The sequence below is a fragment of the Trichomycterus rosablanca genome, chromosome 16 (genome assembly GCF_030014385.1).
Source record: "Trichomycterus rosablanca isolate fTriRos1 chromosome 16, fTriRos1.hap1, whole genome shotgun sequence".
NCBI classification, from domain to species: Eukaryota; Metazoa; Chordata; class Actinopteri; order Siluriformes; family Trichomycteridae; genus Trichomycterus; species Trichomycterus rosablanca.
This window is the reverse complement of record NC_086003.1, coordinates 13701502-13721884: the sequence shown is the minus strand read 5'-3', so window position 1 is coordinate 13721884 and position 20383 is coordinate 13701502. Positions and strand designations below refer to the sequence as shown.

General features: G+C 42.3%; 1 protein-coding gene across 3 annotated transcripts in view; it reads left to right on the top strand.

Annotated features, from left to right (window-relative positions):
• rbm27 (RNA binding motif protein 27) overlaps positions 1-20383 on the top strand; it is a 59004-nt gene that overhangs the window by 13681 nt on the left and 24940 nt on the right. For all 3 annotated transcript variants that reach the window (XM_063011403.1, XM_063011402.1, XM_063011404.1), the window contains exon 7: positions 14487-14720. In XM_063011403.1, the coding sequence (XP_062867473.1) occupies positions 14487-14720 (234 nt within the window). The remainder of the gene's footprint in view (positions 1-14486; positions 14721-20383) is intronic.

The window sequence follows — 20383 nt, the reverse complement described above, 5'->3', positions numbered from 1 at the left end:
CCCCTTTCGGTATTTAGCGTGGCTCAACACCGTGGTATGCGATATTATTGCCATATATATATATATATATATTAGAGATGAAACGATCGATCGGCTATGAATCGGTATCGGCCGATTTTTAATCAAAATATGCTATCGGCGATCAGCCGATATCTCCTAAAAGTAGCCGATCCGATCGTGTGATATATAAAGATCATGTTTAGCTTAACAGCTCAGTGGATTGAATCAGACTTTGAGCTACAAAGCACCAACCATCGCATCACCATTCATCAACCATCGCACAGAAACCATCGTGAAAGCTCTTCATGACCTAAATTAACATTGTGCATCATACATACGATGTAATTTTGCTGATTGTAATATTTACTTTAAAAAGATAATTCAACCCGGTCACATCTGAGTCGATTCTATGAGCACGTTATATAAACTCCTGGTTCACTTTAGTAAATCATAAGCGGTTCTTACTTGTGATGTAGATGAGAACAGAAAATGTTACAGAGCCAATCGGAGGCAAAAGTTTATTCATTAGCAAATTCGTTAGTTCAGGATCATCTGCTGAACTTTTAGGATCATCAGAAAACTTTTAGTTGCTTAGACGGAACGAGTCTGACTCGGTTACAGATCTGTGGTAATAACAGTTTAATGAAGCTTTTTAATGTAAGAGTCACACAAAATGTTCTGTAGTAGCTGGTGTTTATTTAAAACCACGACATTTAATTAATAACAGTAAACACGGAGAGATGACTGAGAAGAGAAACGTACTCTTCGCGGAAAATGAATCGACTCGTGAATCACTAAGCGATACAGTGAACAGATCATTTCTCTTAAAGGCACAAACACACACACACACACACACACACACACACGCTGCTCCGGTTTATCTTCACTGTAAGGCTCTTTTTAAGGTTTTTTCAGACTGAACTGGATAACATTTAACCTGTGTGTGTGTGTGTGTGGTCAGTTAGACTAATGAAATACAGTGTATCACAAAAGTCAGTACACCCCTCACATTTCTGCAGATATTTAAGTATATCTTTTCATGGGACAACACTGACAAAATGACACTGACACAATGAAAAGTAGTCTGTGTGCAGCTTATATAACAGTGTAAATTTATTCTTCCCTCAAAATAACTCAATATACAGCCATTAATGTCTAAACCACCGGCAACAAAAGTGAGTACACCCCTTAGTGAAAGTTCCTGAAGTGTCAATATTTTGTGTGGCCACCATTATTTCCCAGAACTGCCTTAACTCTTCTGGGCATGGAGTTTACCAGAGCTTCACAGGTTGCCACTGGAATGCTTTTCCACTCCTCCATGACGACATCACGGAGCTGGCGGATATTCGAGACTTTGCGCTCCTCCACCTTCCGCTTGAGGATGCCCCAAAGATGTTCTATTGGGTTTAGGTCTGGAGACATGCTTGGCCAGTCCATCACCTTTACCCTCAGCCTCTTCAATAAAGCAGTGGTCGTCTTAGAGGTGTGTTTGGGGTCATTATCATGCTGGAACACTGCCCTGCGACCCAGTTTCCGGAGGGAGGGGATCATGCTCTGCTTCAGTATTTCACAGTACATATTGGAGTTCATGTGTCCCTCAATGAAATGTAACTCCCCAACACCTGCTGCACTCATGCAGCCCCAGACCATGGCATTCCCACCACCATGCTTGACTGTAGGCATGACACACTTATCTTTGTACTCCTCACCTGATTGCCACCACACATGCTTGAGACCATCTGAACCAAACAAATTAATCTTGGTCTCATCAGACCATAGGACATGGTTCCAGTAATCCATGTCCTTTGTTGACATGTCTTCAGCAAACTGTTTGCGGGCTTTCTTGTGTAGAGACTTCAGAAGAGGCTTCCTTCTGGGGTGACAGCCATGCAGACCAATTTGATGTAGTGTGCGGCGTATGGTCTGAGCACTGACAGGCTGATCCCCCACCTTTTCAATCTCTGCAGCAATGCTGACAGCACTCCTGCGCCTATCTTTCAAAGACAGCAGTTGGATGTGACGCTGAGCACGTGCACTCAGTTTCTTTGGACGACCAACGCGAGGTCTGTTCTGAGTGGACCCTGCTCTTTTAAAACGCTGGATGATCTTGGCCACTGTGCTGCAGTTCAGTTTCAGGGTGTTGGCAATCTTCTTGTAGCCTTGGCCATCTTCATGTAGCGCAACAATTCATCTTTTAAGATCCTCAGAGAGTTCTTTGCCATGAGGTGCCATGTTGGAACTTTCAGTGACCAGTATGAGAGAGTGTGAGAGCTGTACTACTAAATTGAACACACCTGCTCCCTATGCACACCTGAGACCTAGTAACACTAACGAGTCACATGACATTTTGGAGGGAAAATGACAAGCAGTGCTCAATTTGGACATTTAGGGGTGTAGTCTCTTAGGGGTGTACTCACTTTTGTTGCTGGTGGTTTAGACATTAATGGCTGTATATTGAGTTATTTTGAGCAAGGAATAAATTTACACTGTCAGGGCTCTAGAGTGCGACCTAATTTCTCAATGGTGCGACTAAAAAAAATCTCAGGTCGCACCGGTGCGACCAGGCGTCCGAGGGAAAAAAAAAACAACGGACACACATTAGGCCAATATCATGGTCTAAACCAATCAGAGATAGTGAAGGGCGGGACAATATTGTAGCGGTGATATGTGAGCGACATTCAGCTCAGCCAATCAGAATGCAGCACCAGGTTTATACACGTGTGTTCGGACGTTCTGCCGTAAGTTTAGTTTTGTATATGAGATTCGCCGGATGTCCCAGAATGGAAGTTCGGGTTCTGGAGCTCGGCGGTGTAAAGTGTTGTAACGCTCACTTAAGTCCTGACTAAACAGTTAAAGTGACTCTACCCTGCCGTGTGTCTTTATTCCCACACCTCCACCACCGCACAGCAAAAGACCCGCAGCATCCCCACCGGACAGCGGCTAGGTGAGCCGACCCTCTACAGTAGCAAGGGGCTAATGCTAGCGGTAAAGTGCCGCGATAGTGAAAGTAAAAACACGACGATATTTTCGTTAAGTAAAATATAAAAATAACTAAAAGACCAAAATATATTACAATACATGTAGTCAAAATACACAGTGAGTGCACCGCAAGCGATTTTGGGAATCTGTGTAAAAGATTCAGTAAAGCCGATAATATAATGCACTGTATTTAAGATTACACTCTAACACACACACACAAACATATACATATCATTTTAAATATACACACACATATAAATAGATATACACACATACATACACATTTACTCTATTATTTTTATAATTTTTATAAGTGTGCTATAATTAGTCTGTAATACTATAATTAACTGTAAAGAAGACAGTGGCCGGCAATAGTATATTTGTGACTGGTTCTAATACATTTCGAATTGAAAGGCTGAAAAAGCCCAATGCATCTATAAAACACATTACATGCCGCGATAAATGCACTGCCCAAGTGTCCCCTCTCCCCACTGCCCTTCATTGTCAGGCAGCAGCAAACAGATCATCAGACGAGGCCATGTTGACCAGATTGTTAGTTATTTCCAAGTCAATATTGCCTGTATGGACAGTGATAAAAAAAAAAAAAAGTGAACCTGTAAAACTGCGGTGTTAAATGCGATGAGGTCGAAAATTTGGGTGCACCTAACTTTTGTGCTGGTGCACCTAAGAAAAAAAGTTAGGCGCACCAGTGCAACCAGTGCAAAACGTTAGTCTAGAGCCCTGACTGTTATATAAGCTGCACACAGACTACTTTTCATTGTGTCAACGTGTCATTTTGTCAGTGTTGTCCCATGAAAAGATATACTTAAATATCTGCAGAAATGTGAGGGGTGTACTCACTTTTGTGATACACTGTATGTCTGATGTTGTTGTTTGATGTACTTTATTTACTGCTAAATTTGCAACGTAAATTCCCCCCGATTCCCCCCCCATCGGAATCGGCTATCGGCCATCGGCCGATATCCCTGAAAGGAGATCGGAATCTGTGCCAAAAACCCCGATCAGTACATCTCTAATATACAGTATATACAGTATATACAGTGTATCACAAAAGTGAGTACACCCCTCACATTTCTGCAGATATTTAAGTATATCTTTTCATGGGACAACACTGACAAAATGACACTTTGACACAATGAAAAGTAGTCTGTGTGCAGCTTATATAACAGTGTAAATTTATTCTTCCCTCAAAATAACTCAATATACAGCCATTAATGTCTAAACCACCGGCAACAAAAGTGAGTACACCCCTTAGTGAAAGTTCCTGAAGTGTCAATATTTTGTGTGGCCATCATTATTTCCCAGAACTGCCTTAACTCTCCTGGGCATGGGGTTTATCAGAGCTTCACAGGTTGCCACTGGAATGCTTTTCCACTCCTCCATGACGACATCACGGAGCTGGCGGATATTCGAGACTTTGCGCTCCTCCACCTTCCGCTTGAGGATGCCCCAAAGATGTTCTATTGGGTTTAGGTTTGGAGACATGCTTGGCCAGTCCATCACCTTTACCCTCAGCCTCTTCAATAAAGCAGTGGTCGTCTTAGAGGTGTGTTTGGGGTCATTATCATGCTGGAACACTGCCCTGCAACCCAGTTTCCGGAGGGAGGGGATCATGCTCTGCTTCAGTATTTCACAGTACATATTGGAGTTCATGTGTCCCTCAATGAAATGTAACTCCCCAACACCTGCTGCACTCATGCAGCCCCAGACCATGGCATTCCCACCACCATGCTTGACTGTAGGCATGACACACTTATCTTTGTACTCCTCACCTGATTGCCGCCACACATGCTTGAGACCATCTGAACCAAACAAATTAATCTTGGTCTCATCAGACCATAGGACATGGTTCCAGTAATCCATGTCCTTTGTTGACATGTCTTCAGCAAACTGTTTGCGGGCTTTCTTGTGTAGAGACTTCAGAAGAGGCTTCCTTCTGGGGTGACAGCCATGCAGACCAATTTAATGTAGTGTGCGGCATATGGTCTGAGCACTGACAGGCTGACCCCCCACCTTTTCAATCTCTGCAGCAATGCTGACAGCACTCCTGCGCCTATCTTTCAAAGACAGCAGTTGGATGTGACGCTGAGCACGTGCACTCAGCTTCTTTGGACGACCAACTCGAGGTCTGTTCTGAGTGGACCCTGCTCTTTTAAAACGCTGGATGATCTTGGCCACTGTGCTGCAGCCCAGTTTTAGGGTGTTGGCAATCTTCTTGTAGCCTTGGCCATCTTCATGTAGCGCAACAATTCGTCTTTTAAGATCCTCAGAGAGTTCTTTGCCATGAGGTGCCATGTTGGAACTTTCAGTGACCAGTATGAGAGAGTGTGAGAGCTGTACTACTAAATTAAACACACCTGCTCCCTATGCACACCTGAGACCTAGTAACACTAACAAATCACATGACATTTTGGAGGGAAAATGACAAGCAGTGCTCAATTTGGACATTTAGGGGTGTAGTCTCTTAGGAGTGTACTCACTTTTGTTGCCGGTGGTTTAGACATTAATGGCTGTATATTGAGTTATTTTGAGGGAAGAATAAATTTACACTGTTATATAAGCTGCACACAGACTACTTTTCATTGTGTCAAAGTGTCATTTTGTCAGTGTTGTCCCATGAAAAGATATACTTAAATATCTGCAGAAATGTGAGGGGTGTACTCACTTTTGTGATACACTGTATATATATATATATATATATATATATATATATATATATATATTAGGGCTGTCGAAGTTAACGCGATAATAACGCATTAACGCAATCTCAATTTAACGCGATTAAAAAAAATAGTGCCGTTAACGCAAATTCTATTTGGCCCTGCGAGTCATCCGTAGTTCATGTTGAGACTTGCCAGCGTTTTTCATTTGCGGTTTGTTAACATAATGTAACCGAGCGTGTAGTGATGCACTCGCTTAATAAAGAAATAAATACACGGTATATTCACAAGTTGTCGGGAGCAGAACACTTTTATTAACTTATTCTGTTACCGTACCGGACAGCTGGAGTTATCGCGTTAGCCAAGCATGTTAGTCCATGAACTATGGAAGCCCCAAAGGGTCAAAACACACTCACTTCGTGTAGAAACGTCCATCAAATGTCACGATACAACCACAGAAAAGTCTGTTACAATAACTACGCCTTATCCCACCTAAAGCACCGCTGATCTACAATATTTGGAGAAATTCTAACCTACAATCTGACATTTATACGAAGTCAAGGGTCTCTGCTGGATAGTATTACTGCCTAGTATGTGAGTGAATTACAGTTTTCTCTTGTCCCAGCAGTTTTTAACATAAGTACATTTAGCATAAAATGTGTTCACCATTTTAATTGTAACATTTCACTTAAAAATCCTTGTTTTCTTCTTTTTAAAAAAAATGCGATTAATCGCGATTAACTATATGAAATTCTGAGATTAATCGCGATTAAAAATTTTAATCGTTTGACAGCCCTAATATATACAGTGTATCACAGAAGTGAGTACACCCCTCACATTTCTGCAGATATTTAAGTATATCTTTTCATGGGACAACACTGACAAAATGACACTTTGACACAATGAAAAGTAGTCTGTGTGCAGCTTATATAACAGTGTAAATTTATTCTTCCCTCAAAATAACTCAATATACAGCCATTAATGTCTAAACCACCGGCAACAAAAGTGAGTACACCCCTAAGAGACTACACCCCTAAATGTCCAAATTGAGCACTGCTTGTCATTTTCCCTCCAAAATGTCATGTGATTTGTTAGTGTTACTAGGTCTCAGGTGTGCATAGGGAGCAGGTGTGTTCAATTTAGTAGTACAGCTCTCACACTCTCTCATACTGGTCACTGAAAGTTCCAACATGGCACCTCATGGCAAAGAACTCTCTGAGGATCTTAAAAGACGAATTGTTGCGCTACATGAAGATGGCCAAGGCTACAAGAAGATTGCCAACACCCTGAAACTGAGCTGCAGCACAGTGGCCAAGATCATCCAGCGTTTTAAAAGAGCAGGGTCCACTCAGAACAGACCTCGCGTTGGTCGTCCAAAGAAGCTGAGTGCACGTGCTCAGCCTCACATCCAACTGCTGTCTTTGAAAGATAGGCGCAGGAGTGCCGTCAGCATTGCTGCAGAGATTGAAAAGGTGGGGGGTCAGCCTGTCAGTGCTCAGACCATACGCCGCACACTACATCAAATTGGTCTGCATGGCTGTCACCCCAGAAGGAAGCTTCTTCTGAAGTCTCTACACAAGAAAGCCCGCAAACAGTTTGCTGAAGACATGTCAACAAAGGACATGGATTACTGGAACCATGTCCTATGGTCTGATGAGACCAAGATTAATTTGTTTGGTTCAGATGGTCTCAAGCATGTGTGGCGGCAATCAGGTGAGGAGTACAAAGATAAGTGTGTCATGCCTACAGTCAAGCATGGTGGTGGGAATGCCATGGTCTGGGGCTGCATGAGTGCAGCAGGTGTTGGGGAGTTACATTTCATTGAGGGACACATGAACTCCAATATGTACTGTGAAATACTGAAGCAGAGCATGATCCCCTCCCTCCGGAAACTGGGTCGCAGGGCAGTGTTCCAGCATGATAATGACCCCAAACACACCTCTAAGACCACCACTGCTTTATTGAAGAGGCTGAGGGTAAAGGTGATGGACTGGCCAAGCATGTCTCCAGACCTAAACCCAATGGAACATCTTTGGGGCATCCTCAAGCGGAAGGTGGAGGAGCGCAAAGTCTCGAATATCCGCCAGCTCCGTGATGTCGTCATAGAGTAGTGGAAAAGCATTCCAGTGGCAACCTGTGAAGCTCTGGTAAACTCCATGCCCAGGAGAGTTAAGGCAGTTCTGGGAAATAATGGTGGCCACACAAAATATTGACACTTCAGGAACTTTCACTAAGGGGTGTACTCACTTTTGTTGCCGGTGGTTTAGACATTAATGGCTGTATATTGAGTTATTTTGAGGGAAGAATAAATTTACACTGTTATATAAGCTGCACACAGACTACTTTTCATTGTGTCAAAGTGTCATTTTGTCAGTGTTGTCCCATGAAAAGATATACTTAAATATCTGCAGAAATGTGAGGGGTGTACTCACTTTTGTGATACACTGTATATATATATATATATATATATATATATATATATATATATATATATATACACACACACACACACAGTGGGGTAAATAAGTATTACAAAGACTTGAACAGTCTATAATTTTTATGGAAGGTTTATTTTAACAGAGAGAGACAGAATATCAACAAAAACATTAAATAAAAGTTATAAATTAATTTGTATTTAATTAAGGGAAATAAGTATTTGATCCTCTACCAACCAGCAAGAATTCTGACCCCCACAGACCGGTTATGTACCCATGAGGCACACAAATGAGTCCTGTCCCTGTATAAAAGACTCCGGTCACAGAATCAGTTTCTTCCGTTCAAATCTCTCGACCACCATGGGCAAGACCAAAGAGCTATCAAAGGACGTCAGGGACAAGATTGTAGACCTGCACAAGGCTGGAATGGGCTACAAGACCATCAGCAAGAAGCTTGGTGAGAAAGAGACCACTGTTGGTGCGATAATTCGAAAATGGAAGAAATACAAGATCACAGTCAATCACCCTCGCTCTGGAGCTCCATGCAAGATCTCACCTGGTGGGGTAAGAATGATTCTGAGAAAGGTGAGGTCAGTCCAGAATTACACAGGAGGAGCTTGTCAATGATCTCAAGGGAGCTGGGAGCACAGTCACCAAGAAAACCATTAGTAACAGACTTCGCCATAATGGATTGAGATCCTGCAGTGCCCGCAAAGTCCCTTTGCTCAAGAAGGCTCATGTACAGGCCCGTCTGAAGTTTGCCAGTGAACACCTGAATGATTCAGAGAAAGCTTGGGAGAATGTGATATGGTCAGATGAGAACAAAATTGAGCTCTTTGGCATCAACTCCACTCGCCGTGTTTGGAGGCAGAGAAATGCCCAGTGGGGATGGTGTTCCTGGGGTCATATCCAGCATTTCTCTGCTCCCAGCTCCCTTGAGATCATTGACAAGCTCCTCCCGTGTAATTCTGGACTGACCTCACCTTTCTCAGAATCATTCTTACCCCACCAGGTGAGATCTTGCATGGAGCTCCAGAGCGAGGGTGATTGACTGTGATCTTGTATTTCTTCCATTTTCGAATTATCGCACCAACAGTGGTCTCTTTCTCACCAAGCTTCTTGCTGATGGTCTTGTAGCCCATTCCAGCCTTGTGCAGGTCTACAATCTTGTCCCTGACGTCCTTTGATAGCTCTTTGGTCTTGCCCATGGTGGTCGAGAGATTTGAATGGAAGAAACTAATTCTGTGACAGGAGTCTTTTATACAGGGACAGGACTAATTTGTGTGCCTTTTGTGCACATAACCGGTCTGTGCGGGTCAGAATTCTTGCTGGTTGGTAGGGCATCAAATACTTATTTCCCTTCATTAAATACAAATTAATTTATAACTTTTATTTAATGTTTTTTTTCTGGATTTTTTGTTGATATTCTGTCTCTCTCTCTTAAAATAAACCTTTCATAAAAATTATAGACTGTTCAAGTCTTTGTAAGGGGGTAAACTTACAAAATCAGCAGGGGATCAAATACTTATTTCCCCCACTGTATATACAGTGTATCACAAAAGTGAGTACACCCCTCACATTTCTGCAAATATGTTATTATATCTTTTCATGGGACAACTCTATAGAAATGAAACTTGGATATAACTTAGAGTAGTCAGTGTACAGCTTGTATAGCAGTGTAGATTTACTGTCTTCTGAAAATAACTCAACACACAGCCATTAATGTCTAAATGGCTGGCAACATAAGTGAGTACACCCCACAGTGAACATGTCCAAATTGTGCCCAAAGTGTCAATATTTTGTGTGACCACCATTATTATCCAGCACTGCCTTAACCCTCCTGGGCATGGAATTCACCAGAGCTGCACAGGTTGCTACTGGAATCCTCTTCCACTCCTCCATGATGACATCACGGAGCTGGTGGATGTTAGTCAGTTTTCGAAGGGAGGGGATCATGCTCTGTTTCAGAATGTCACAGTACATGTTGGAATTGATGTTTCCCTCAATGAACTGCAGCTCCCCAGTGCCAGCAACACTCATGCAGCCCAAGACCATGATGCTACCACCAGCATGCTTGACTGTAGGCAAGATACAGTTGTCTTGGTACTTCTCACGAGGGCGCCGCCACACATGCTGGACACCATCTGAGCCAAACAAGTTCATCTTGGTCTCGTCAGACCACAGGGCATTCCAGTAATCCATGTTCTTGGACTGCTTGTCTTCAGCAAACTGTTTGCTGGCTTTCTTGTGCGTCAGCTTCCTTCTGGGATGACGACCATGCAGACCGAGTTGATGCAGTGTGCGGCGTATGGTCTGAGCACTGACAGGCTGACCTCCCACGTCTTCAACCTCTGCAGCAATGCTGGCAGCACTCGTGTGTCTATTTTTTAAAACCAACCTCTGGATATGACGCCGAACACGTGGACTCAACTTCTTTGGTCGACCCTGGCGAAGCCTGTTCCGAGTGGAACCTGTCCTGGAAAACCGCTGTATGACCTTGGCCACCATGCTGTAGCTCAGTTTCAGGGTGTTAGCAATCTTCTTATAGCCCAGGCCATCTTTGTGGAGAGCAACAATTCTATTTCTCACATCCTCAGAGAGTTCTTTGCCATGAGGTGCCATGTTGAATATCCAGTGGCCAGTATGAGAGAATTGTACCCAAAACACCAAATTTAACAGCCCTGCTCCCCATTTACACCTGGGACCTTGACACATGACACCAGGGAGGGACAACGACACATTTAGGCACAATTTGGACATGTTCACTGTGGGGTGTACTCACTTATGTTGCCAGCTATTTAGACATTAATGGCTGTGTGTTGAGATATTTTCAGAAGACAGTAAATCTACACTGCTATACAAGCTGTACACTGACTACTCTAAGTTATATCCAAGTTTCATGTCTATAGTGTTGTCCCATGAAAAGATATAATGAAATATTTGCAGAAATGTGAGGGGTGTACTCACTTTTGAGATACACTGTATATATAGGGATTTAATAATATCCTGCTACTCTTAAATACTACATTATACATACAGTGTATCACAGAAGTGAGTACACCCCTCACATTTCTGCAGATATTTAAGTATATCTTTTCATGGGACAACACTGACAAAATGACACTTTGACACAATGAAAAGTAGTCTGTGTGCAGCTTATATAACAGTGTAAATTTATTCTTCCCTCAAAATAACTCAATATACAGCCATTAATGTCTAAACCACCGGCAACAAAAGTGAGTACACCCCTAAGAGACTACACCCCTAAATGTCCAAATTGAGCACTGCTTGTCATTTTCCCTCCAAAATGTCATGTGATTTGTTAGTGTTACTAGGTCTCAGGTGTGCATAGGGAGCAGGTGTGTTCAATTTAGTAGTACAGCTCTCACACTCTCTCATACTGGTCACTGAAAGTTCCAACATGGCACCTCATGGCAAAGAACTCTCTGAGGATCTTAAAAGACGAATTGTTGCGCTACATGAAGATGGCCAAGGCTACAATAAGATTGCCAACACCCTGAAACTGAGCTGCAGCACAGTGGCTAAGATCATCCAGCGTTTTAAAAGAGCAGGGTCCACTCAGAAAAGACCTCGCGTTGGTCGTCAAAAGAAGCTGAGTGCACGTGCTCAGCGTCACATCCAACTGCTGTATTTGAAAGATAGGCGCAGGAGTGCTGTCAGCATTGCTGCAGAGATTGAAAAGGTGGGGGGTCAGCCTGTCAGTGCTCAGACCATACGCCGCACACTACATCAAATTGGTCTGCATGGCTGTCACCCCAGAAGGAAGCCTCTTCTGAAGTCTCTACACAAGAAAGCCCGCAAACAGTTTGCTGAAGACATGTCAACAAAGGACATGGATTACTGGAACCATGTCCTATGGTCTGATGAGACCAAGATTAATTTGTTTGGTTCAGATGGTCTCAAGCATGTGTGGCGGCAATCAGGTGAGGAGTACAAAGATAAGTGTGTCATGCCTACAGTCAAGCATGGTGGTGGGAATGCCATGGTCTGGGGCTGCATGAGTGCGGCAGGTGTTGGGGAGTTACATTTCATTGAGGGACACATGAACTCCAATATGTACTGTGAAATACTAAGCAGAGCATGATCCCCTCCCTCCGGAAACTGGGTCGCAGGGCAGTGTTCCAGCATGATAATGACCCCAAACACACCTCTAAGACGACCACTGCTTTATTGAAGAGGCTGAGGGTAAAGGTGATGGACTGGCCAAGCATGTCTCTAGACCTAAACCCAATAGAACATCTTTGGGGCATCCTCAAGCGGAAGGTGGAGGAGCGCAAAGTCTCGAATATCCGCCAGCTCCGTGATGTCGTCATGGAGGAGTGGAAAAGCATTCCAGTGGCAACCTGTGAAGCTCTGGTAAACCCCATGCCCAGGAGAGTTAAGGCAGTTCTGGGAAATAATGGTGGCCACACAAAATATTGACACTTCAGGAACTTTCACTAAGGGGTGTACTCACTTTTGTTGCCGGTGGTTTAGACATTAATGGCTGTATATTGAGTTATTTTGAGGGAAGAATAAATTTACACTGTTATATAAGCTGCACACAGACTACTTTTCATTGTGATAAAGTGTCATTTTGTCAGTGTTGTCCCATGAAAAGTTATACTTAAATATCTGCAGAAATGTGAGGGGTGTACTCACTTTTGTGATACACTGTAGCTTCACTGATTCCTCTTGTTTACTGTTTGGTCTTTAAACAGACAGACCAGGAGAAGTATTAGATGAAGTTTCTGCCTGGTTGGTCTAAAGACCTCCAGAACAAGTACTCCGCATAATTTAAATGCATAGTATTATTTAAATGATCAGTGTTTAATGAAAAGCGTGTTGTCTTTTGCGTTGGCCTGGTGACATCTCTCACTGCTAATGACTCCTATACGAGTCCTTTTAGTGAATCCTCTGTGGAGCAGCTTCTTTCAGTAACAACTTCAGATGAGCTTTTCTAAAGAGGTTTATATATACCTTTCATTCTCTCTGGACCTGGGGTATTTTTCACACCGGTGGGAGATTTTTACACTGGTGGGAGATGTCGAAAGCTCTCTGTTGGATCTGTTGCCTAACTAGGCTGTCTAATGATCTACCAAGCATGCAGAATAAAACCAGACACTTCTCAAAGTCTAGAAATAGTGGATTTGGTTAAATTTAATAGTATTTTGTTTTTAAAAGCGTTTTAGGTGGACCGAAAAATAAAGACAAGATAAAATAGACAGAAGCATTCATTTCTATTTTCGCCATTAAATATGTGTTAAAACATACACTGATCAGCCATAACATTAAAACCACCTCCACTGTCCATTTTATCGGCTTCACTGACCATATAGAAGCACTTTGTAGTTCTACAATTACTGACTGTAGTCCATCTATTTATCTACATGCTTTGTTAGCCCCCTTTCATGCTGTTCTTCAATGGTCAGGACCCCCACAGGACCACCACAGAGCAGGTATTATTTAGGTGGTGGATGATTCTCAGCACTGTAGTGACACTGACATGGTGGTGGTGTGTTAGTGTGTGTTGTGCTGGTATGAGTGAATAAGACACAGCAGTGCTGCTGGAGTTATGGCTGACGTGTTATGGTGCATGTGTTACACATAACGTTAAGTTTTGTTTAATACATGTAACAATTAATCGGCATGCAAAACCTTTATCCGAGACCAATTAAATGTTAACACAAGAAGCACCATGTCCTTTTTTAAAAAACTCAAATGCCACACAACGCATCTTTTCTCACACAATGACTGACTTTTCTTGAGGTGGATTTAACGCAAGGGAAAAGTGAGTTTCTCTACGGTGAGTGTCCTCCACCGTAGAGACTCTCTTAGACTCTCGAGTCCTTTGACTCCTAGAGGTGTCACTGACGTAGTCGAGCAATTAAAAAAAACACACACAATTTGCTGTGTCTTGGGAGGGAAAGTCGGTCAGGGTTTCACCTCCTTGCTGCTGCAACAGCAACTCCTACTGTTTGTAAATGATTACAAAGAACATAACGTATTCTCTGTATTTGTTCTTGCTTTCTGAAGGAATCCACTTGGCACAGAGGCAATTTTGAGCAGCCAATCCACCTTTTGCATGTTTCATAGGGTTGGAGGAATCCCACACAGACACAGGAAAAGTGTGGAACAGGAATTTGAATAAACGGTGTGGTTCATCAGTTTCTGTCGTTTATATATAGGTATTTTATATGCAAAAAAAAGTAAGACGTGCTAAACCTGGAGGCGTATGATTTCCATTCGACAGCGTCTATATACAAATATATTGTGTTCATCGTGCATATTTCCATCATTCCTGATAGGCTGTCAAGCAGGTTTTAAAGTAGTTGTCGGATTCCCCTCCTTGGATGTCTTATTCCCTAAACTAGTATTTCTCTTCTACCAGAAAAAGGATTCTGCGTGCGAGGTGACCTCTGTCCTTTCGACCATGGCAATGACCCTCTGATCGTAGACGACGTCGCCCTGCCCAACATGATTCCCTTCCCTCCTCCTGGAATGCCCCCTGCCCGCATGCCCATGCTGATGCCCCCGATGACGGAGCCTCCTCCAATGATGCCCATGCCTATGCCTATCCCTCCTCACGGGCAACCCCCGCCACCTGGCATCTACCCAATAGCAGGTGAGTAAACGTTATTGACTTGTTCTACGTGATGAAGATTGAGGGTTTTTCTTTCTTTCTTTCTTTTCTATCTTTAAATACAACATTTTGGAGGATTTTGAGAAATGCATCATGCTTCTGATGGACATATGCCAAATAACAGCGAGGCAACTGGCTTTCCAAACGTGTACTGTGTTTTTTCCCCCATTTTTGAAAAATTCTCGGGTCGTTCCCCACCAGAGCAGTGCAGGGTGCCATGACACTTTTTCTATTTTCCTTTTGGAAAATTGGTAATTCTAGTTTCCTGAAAACATTTCTTCTAGTTCTTTCTTCTTTAATACATTTTTAATGAGGGGTTTTGGAAAAATATTGATCTGACTAGCTGCGTGCCTTGCACCCATTGAAAAGCAGGGACACCACCCCCTTCCCAAACCCTGATTGGATAAGCGGTTAAGTGAGTGAGTGAGTTAAGCAATAGAACACTCGAGGGAGTGTGTTATCGCGAATAACATCACGGCTGTGATTCGGTCACAGATCATCACAGCCGTGATGTTATTCGCGATAACACACGACCTCGAGTGTTCTATTGCTTTTATACAACAGTTTTTACAAAATAAAGAAAGAAAATCAATCAAAGAAGCCCTGAATTTCATATTAAATATGCTTTAATATTGACAATACCTTCCGCCAAAAAGTAGTTCCACAACGAATATAAAGTTTAACACTACAAAGCAGACATTCCAAGTTGCAAAAACTCATTTTAGGGAGGTAAGAACAACAAGAAGAAAAAGGCGAGAACCTCCGAAGGGAGAAAAAGAAATAAAAAACCTCTCACACACACCAAAGTATATGGGTGAGAACAGAACTCTTAGGAGCTGCTAAATGGTCTATTAAGCTAACTGTTCACGTTACAAACACATTAATGTTCCCTACATAGTGCACTAGATTGTGTTTCAGATCGTGAATTTATGTTCCCTACATATTGCACTAGATTGTGTTTCAGATCGTGAATTTATGTTCCCTACACAGTGAAGTAGATTGTGTATCAGATCGTGGATTTATGTTCCCTACACAGTGCAGTAGATTGTGTATCAGATCGCGGATTTATGTTCCCTACACAGTGCAGTAGATTGTGTATCAGATCGTGGATTTATGTTCCCTACACAGTGCACTAGATTGTGTATCAGATCGTGGATTTATGTTCCCTACACAGTGCAGTAGATTGTGTATCAGATCGCGGATTTATGTTCCCTACACAGTGCACTAGATTGTGTATCAGATCGCGGATTTATGTTCCCTACACAGTGCAGTAGATTGTGTATCAGATCGCGGATTTATGTTCCCTACACAGTGCACTAGATTGTGTTTCAGATCGTGCATTTATGTTCCCTACACAGTGCAGTAGATTGTGTATCAGATCGTGGATTTATGTTCCCTACACAGTGCAGTAGATTGTGTATCAGATCGCGGATTTATGTTCCCTACACAGTGCAGTAGATTGTGTATCAGATCGTGGATTTATGTTCCCTACACAGTGCACTAGATTGTGTATCAGATCGTGGATTTATGTTCCCTACACAGTGCAGTAGATTGTGTATCAGATCGCGGATTTATGTTCCCTACACAGTGCACTAGATTGTGTATCAGATCGCGGATTTATGTTCCCTACACAGTGCAGTAGATTGTGTATCAGATCGCGGATTTATGTTCCCTACACAGTGCACTAGATTGTGTTTCAGATCGTGAATTTATGTTCCCTACACAGTGAAGTAGATTGTGTATCAGATCGTGGATTTATGTTCCCTACACAGTGCAGTAGATTGTGTATCAGATCGCGGATTTATGTTCCCTACACAGTGCAGTAGATTGTGTATCAGATCGCGGATTTATGTTCCCTACACAGTGCAGTAGATTGTGTATCAGATCGTGGATTTATGTTCCCTACACAGTGCACTAGATTGTGTATCAGATCGTGGATTTATGTTCCCTACACAGTGCAGTAGATTGTGTATCAGATCGCGGATTTATGTTCCCTACACAGTGCACTAGATTGTGTATCAGATCGCGGATTTATGTTCCCTACACAGTGCAGTAGATTGTGTATCAGATCGCGGATTTATGTTCCCTACACAGTGCACTAGATTGTGTTTCAGATCGTGAATTTATGTTCCCTACACAGTGAAGTAGATTGTGTATCAGATCGTGGATTTATGTTCCCTACACAGTGCACTAGATTGTGTATCAGATCGCGGATTTATGTTCCCTACACAGTGTAGTAGATTGTGTATCAGATCGCGGATTTATGTTCCCTACACAGTGCAGTAGATTGTGTATCAGATCGTGGATTTATGTTCCCTACACAGTGCACTAGATTGTGTATCAGATCGCGGATTTATGTTCCCTACACAGTGCACTAGATTGTGTATCAGATCGCGGATTTATGTTCCCTACACAGTGCAGTAGATTGTGTATCAGATCGCGGATTTATGTTCCCTACACAGTGCACTAGATTGTGTATCAGATCGCGGATTTATGTTCCCTACACAGTGCAGTAGATTGTGTATCAGATCGCGGATTTATGTTCCCTACACAGTTCAGTAGATTGTGTATCAGATCATGGATTTATGTTCCCTACATAGTGCACTAGATTGTGTATCAGATCGTGGATTTATGTTCCCTACACAGTGCACTAGATTGTGTATCAGATCGCGGATTTATGTTCCCTACACAGTGCAGTAGATTGTGTATCAGATCGTGGATTTATGTTCCCTACACAGTGCACTAGATTGTGTATCAGATCGGGAATTTATGTTCCCTACACGGTGAAGTAGATTGTGTATCAGATCGCGGATTTATGTTCCCTACACAGTGCACTAGATTGTGTATCAGATCGCGGATTTATGTTCCCTACACAGTGCACTAGATTGTGTATCAGATCGCGGATTTATGTTCCCTACACAGTGCAGTAGATTGTGTATCAGATCGCGGATTTATGTTCCCTACACAGTGCACTAGATTGTGTATCAGATCGCGGATTTATGTTCCCTACACAGTGCAGTAGATTGTGTATCAGATCGCGGATTTATGTTCCCTACACAGTTCAGTAGATTGTGTATCAGATCGTGGATTTATGTTCCCTACATAGTGCACTAGATTGTGTATCAGATCGTGGATTTATGTTCCCTACACAGTGCACTAGATTGTGTATCAGATCGCGGATTTATGTTCCCTACACAGTGCAGTAGATTGTGTATCAGATCGTGGATTTATGTTCCCTACACAGTGCAGTAGATTGTGTATCAGATCGTGGATTTATGTTCCCTACACAGTGCACTAGATTGTGTATCAGATCGTGGATTTATGTTCCCTACACAGTGCACTAGATTGTGTATCAGATCGTGGATTTATGTTCCCTACACAGTGCACTAGATTGTGTATCAGATCGTGGATTTATGTTCCCTACACAGTGCACTAGATTGTGTATCAGATCGTGGATTTATGTTCCCTACACAGTGCAGTAGATTGTGTATCAGATCGTGGATTTATGTTCCCTACACAGTGCACTAGATTGTGTATCAGATCGGGAATTTATGTTCCCTACACAGTGCAGTAGATTGTGTATCAGATCGTGGATTTATGTTCCCTACACAGTGCACTAGATTGTGTATCAGATCGGGAATTTATGTTCCCTACACAGTGCACTAGATTGTGTATCAGATCGTGAATTTATGTTCCCTACACAGTGCACTAGATTGTGTATCAGATCGTGGATTTATGTTCCCTACACAGTGCAGTAGATTGTGTATCAGATCGTGAATTTATGTTCCCTACACAGTGCACTACATTGTGTATCAGATCGTGGATTTATGTTCCCTACACAGTGCAGTAGATTGTGTATCAGATCGTGGATTTATGTTCCCTACACAGTGCACTAGATTGTGTATCAGATCGTGAATTTATGTTCCCTACACAGTGAAGTAGATTGTGTATCAGATCGTGGATTTATGTTCCCTACACAGTGCAGTAGATTGTGTATCAGATCGTGAATTTATGTTCCCTACACAGTGCAGTAGATTGTGTATCAGATCGTGGATTTATGTTCCCTACACAGTGCAGTAGATTGTGTATCAGATCGTGGATTTATGTTCCCTACACAGTGCACTAGATTGTGTATCAGATCGTGAATTTATGTTCCCTACACAGTGCAGTAGATTGTGTATCAGATCGTGGATTTATGTTCCCTACACAGTGCACTAGATTGTGTATCAGATCGTGAATTTATGTTCCCTACACAGTGCAGTAGATTGTGTATCAGATCATGGATTTATGTTCCCTACACAGTGCACTAGATTGTGTATCAGATCGTGGATTTATGTTCCCTACACAGTGCAGTAGATTGTGTATCAGATCGTGAATTTATGTTCCCTACACGGTGAAGTAGATTGTGTATCAGATCGTGGATTTATGTTCCCTACACAGTGCACTAGATTGTGTATCAGATCGTGAATTTATGTTCCCTACACAGTGCACTAGATTGTGTATCAGATCGTGAATTTATGTTCCCTACACAGTGCAGTAGATTGTGTATCAGATCGTGGATTTATGTTCCCTACACAGTGCACTAGATTGTGTATCAGATCGTGAATTTATGTTCCCTACACAGTGAAGTAGATTGTGTATCAGATCGTGGATTTATGTTCCCTACACAGTGCAGTAGATTGTGTATCAGATCGTGAATTTATGTTCCCTACACAGTGCAGTAGATTGTGTATCAGATCGTGAATTTATGTTCCCTACACAGTGCAGTAGATTGTGTATCAGATCGTGGATTTATGTTCCCTACACAGTGCACTAGATTGTGTATCAGATCGTGAATTTATGTTCCCTACACAGTGCACTAGATTGTGTATCAGATCGTGAATTTATGTTCCCTACACAGTGAAGTAGATTGTGTATCAGATCGTGGATTTATGTTCCCTACACAGTGCAGTAGATTGTGTATCAGATCGTGGATTTATGTTCCCTACACAGTGCACTAGATTGTGTATCAGATCGTGAATTTATGTTCCCTACACAGTGCAGTAGATTGTGTATCAGATCGTGGATTTATGTTCCCTACACAGTGCACTAGATTGTGTATCAGATCGTGAATTTATGTTCCCTACACAGTGCAGTAGATTGTGTATCAGATCGCGGATTTATGTTCCCTACACAGTGCACTAGATTGTGTATCAGATCGTGAATTTATGTTCCCTACACAGTGCACTAGATTGTGTATCAGATCGTGAATTTATGTTCCCTACACAGTGAAGTAGATTGTGTATCAGATCGTGGATTTATGTTCCCTACACAGTGCAGTAGATTGTGTATCAGATCGTGGATTTATGTTCCCTACACAGTGCACTAGATTGTGTATCAGATCGTGAATTTATGTTCCCTACACAGTGCAGTAGATTGTGTATCAGATCGTGGATTTATGTTCCCTACACAGTGCACTAGATTGTGTATCAGATCGTGGATTTATGTTCCCTACACAGTGCAGTAGATTGTGTATCAGATCGTGAATTTATGTTCCCTACACGGTGAAGTAGATTGTGTATCAGATCGTGGATTTATGTTCCCTACACAGTGCACTAGATTGTGTATCAGATCGTGAATTTATGTTCCCTACACAGTGCACTAGA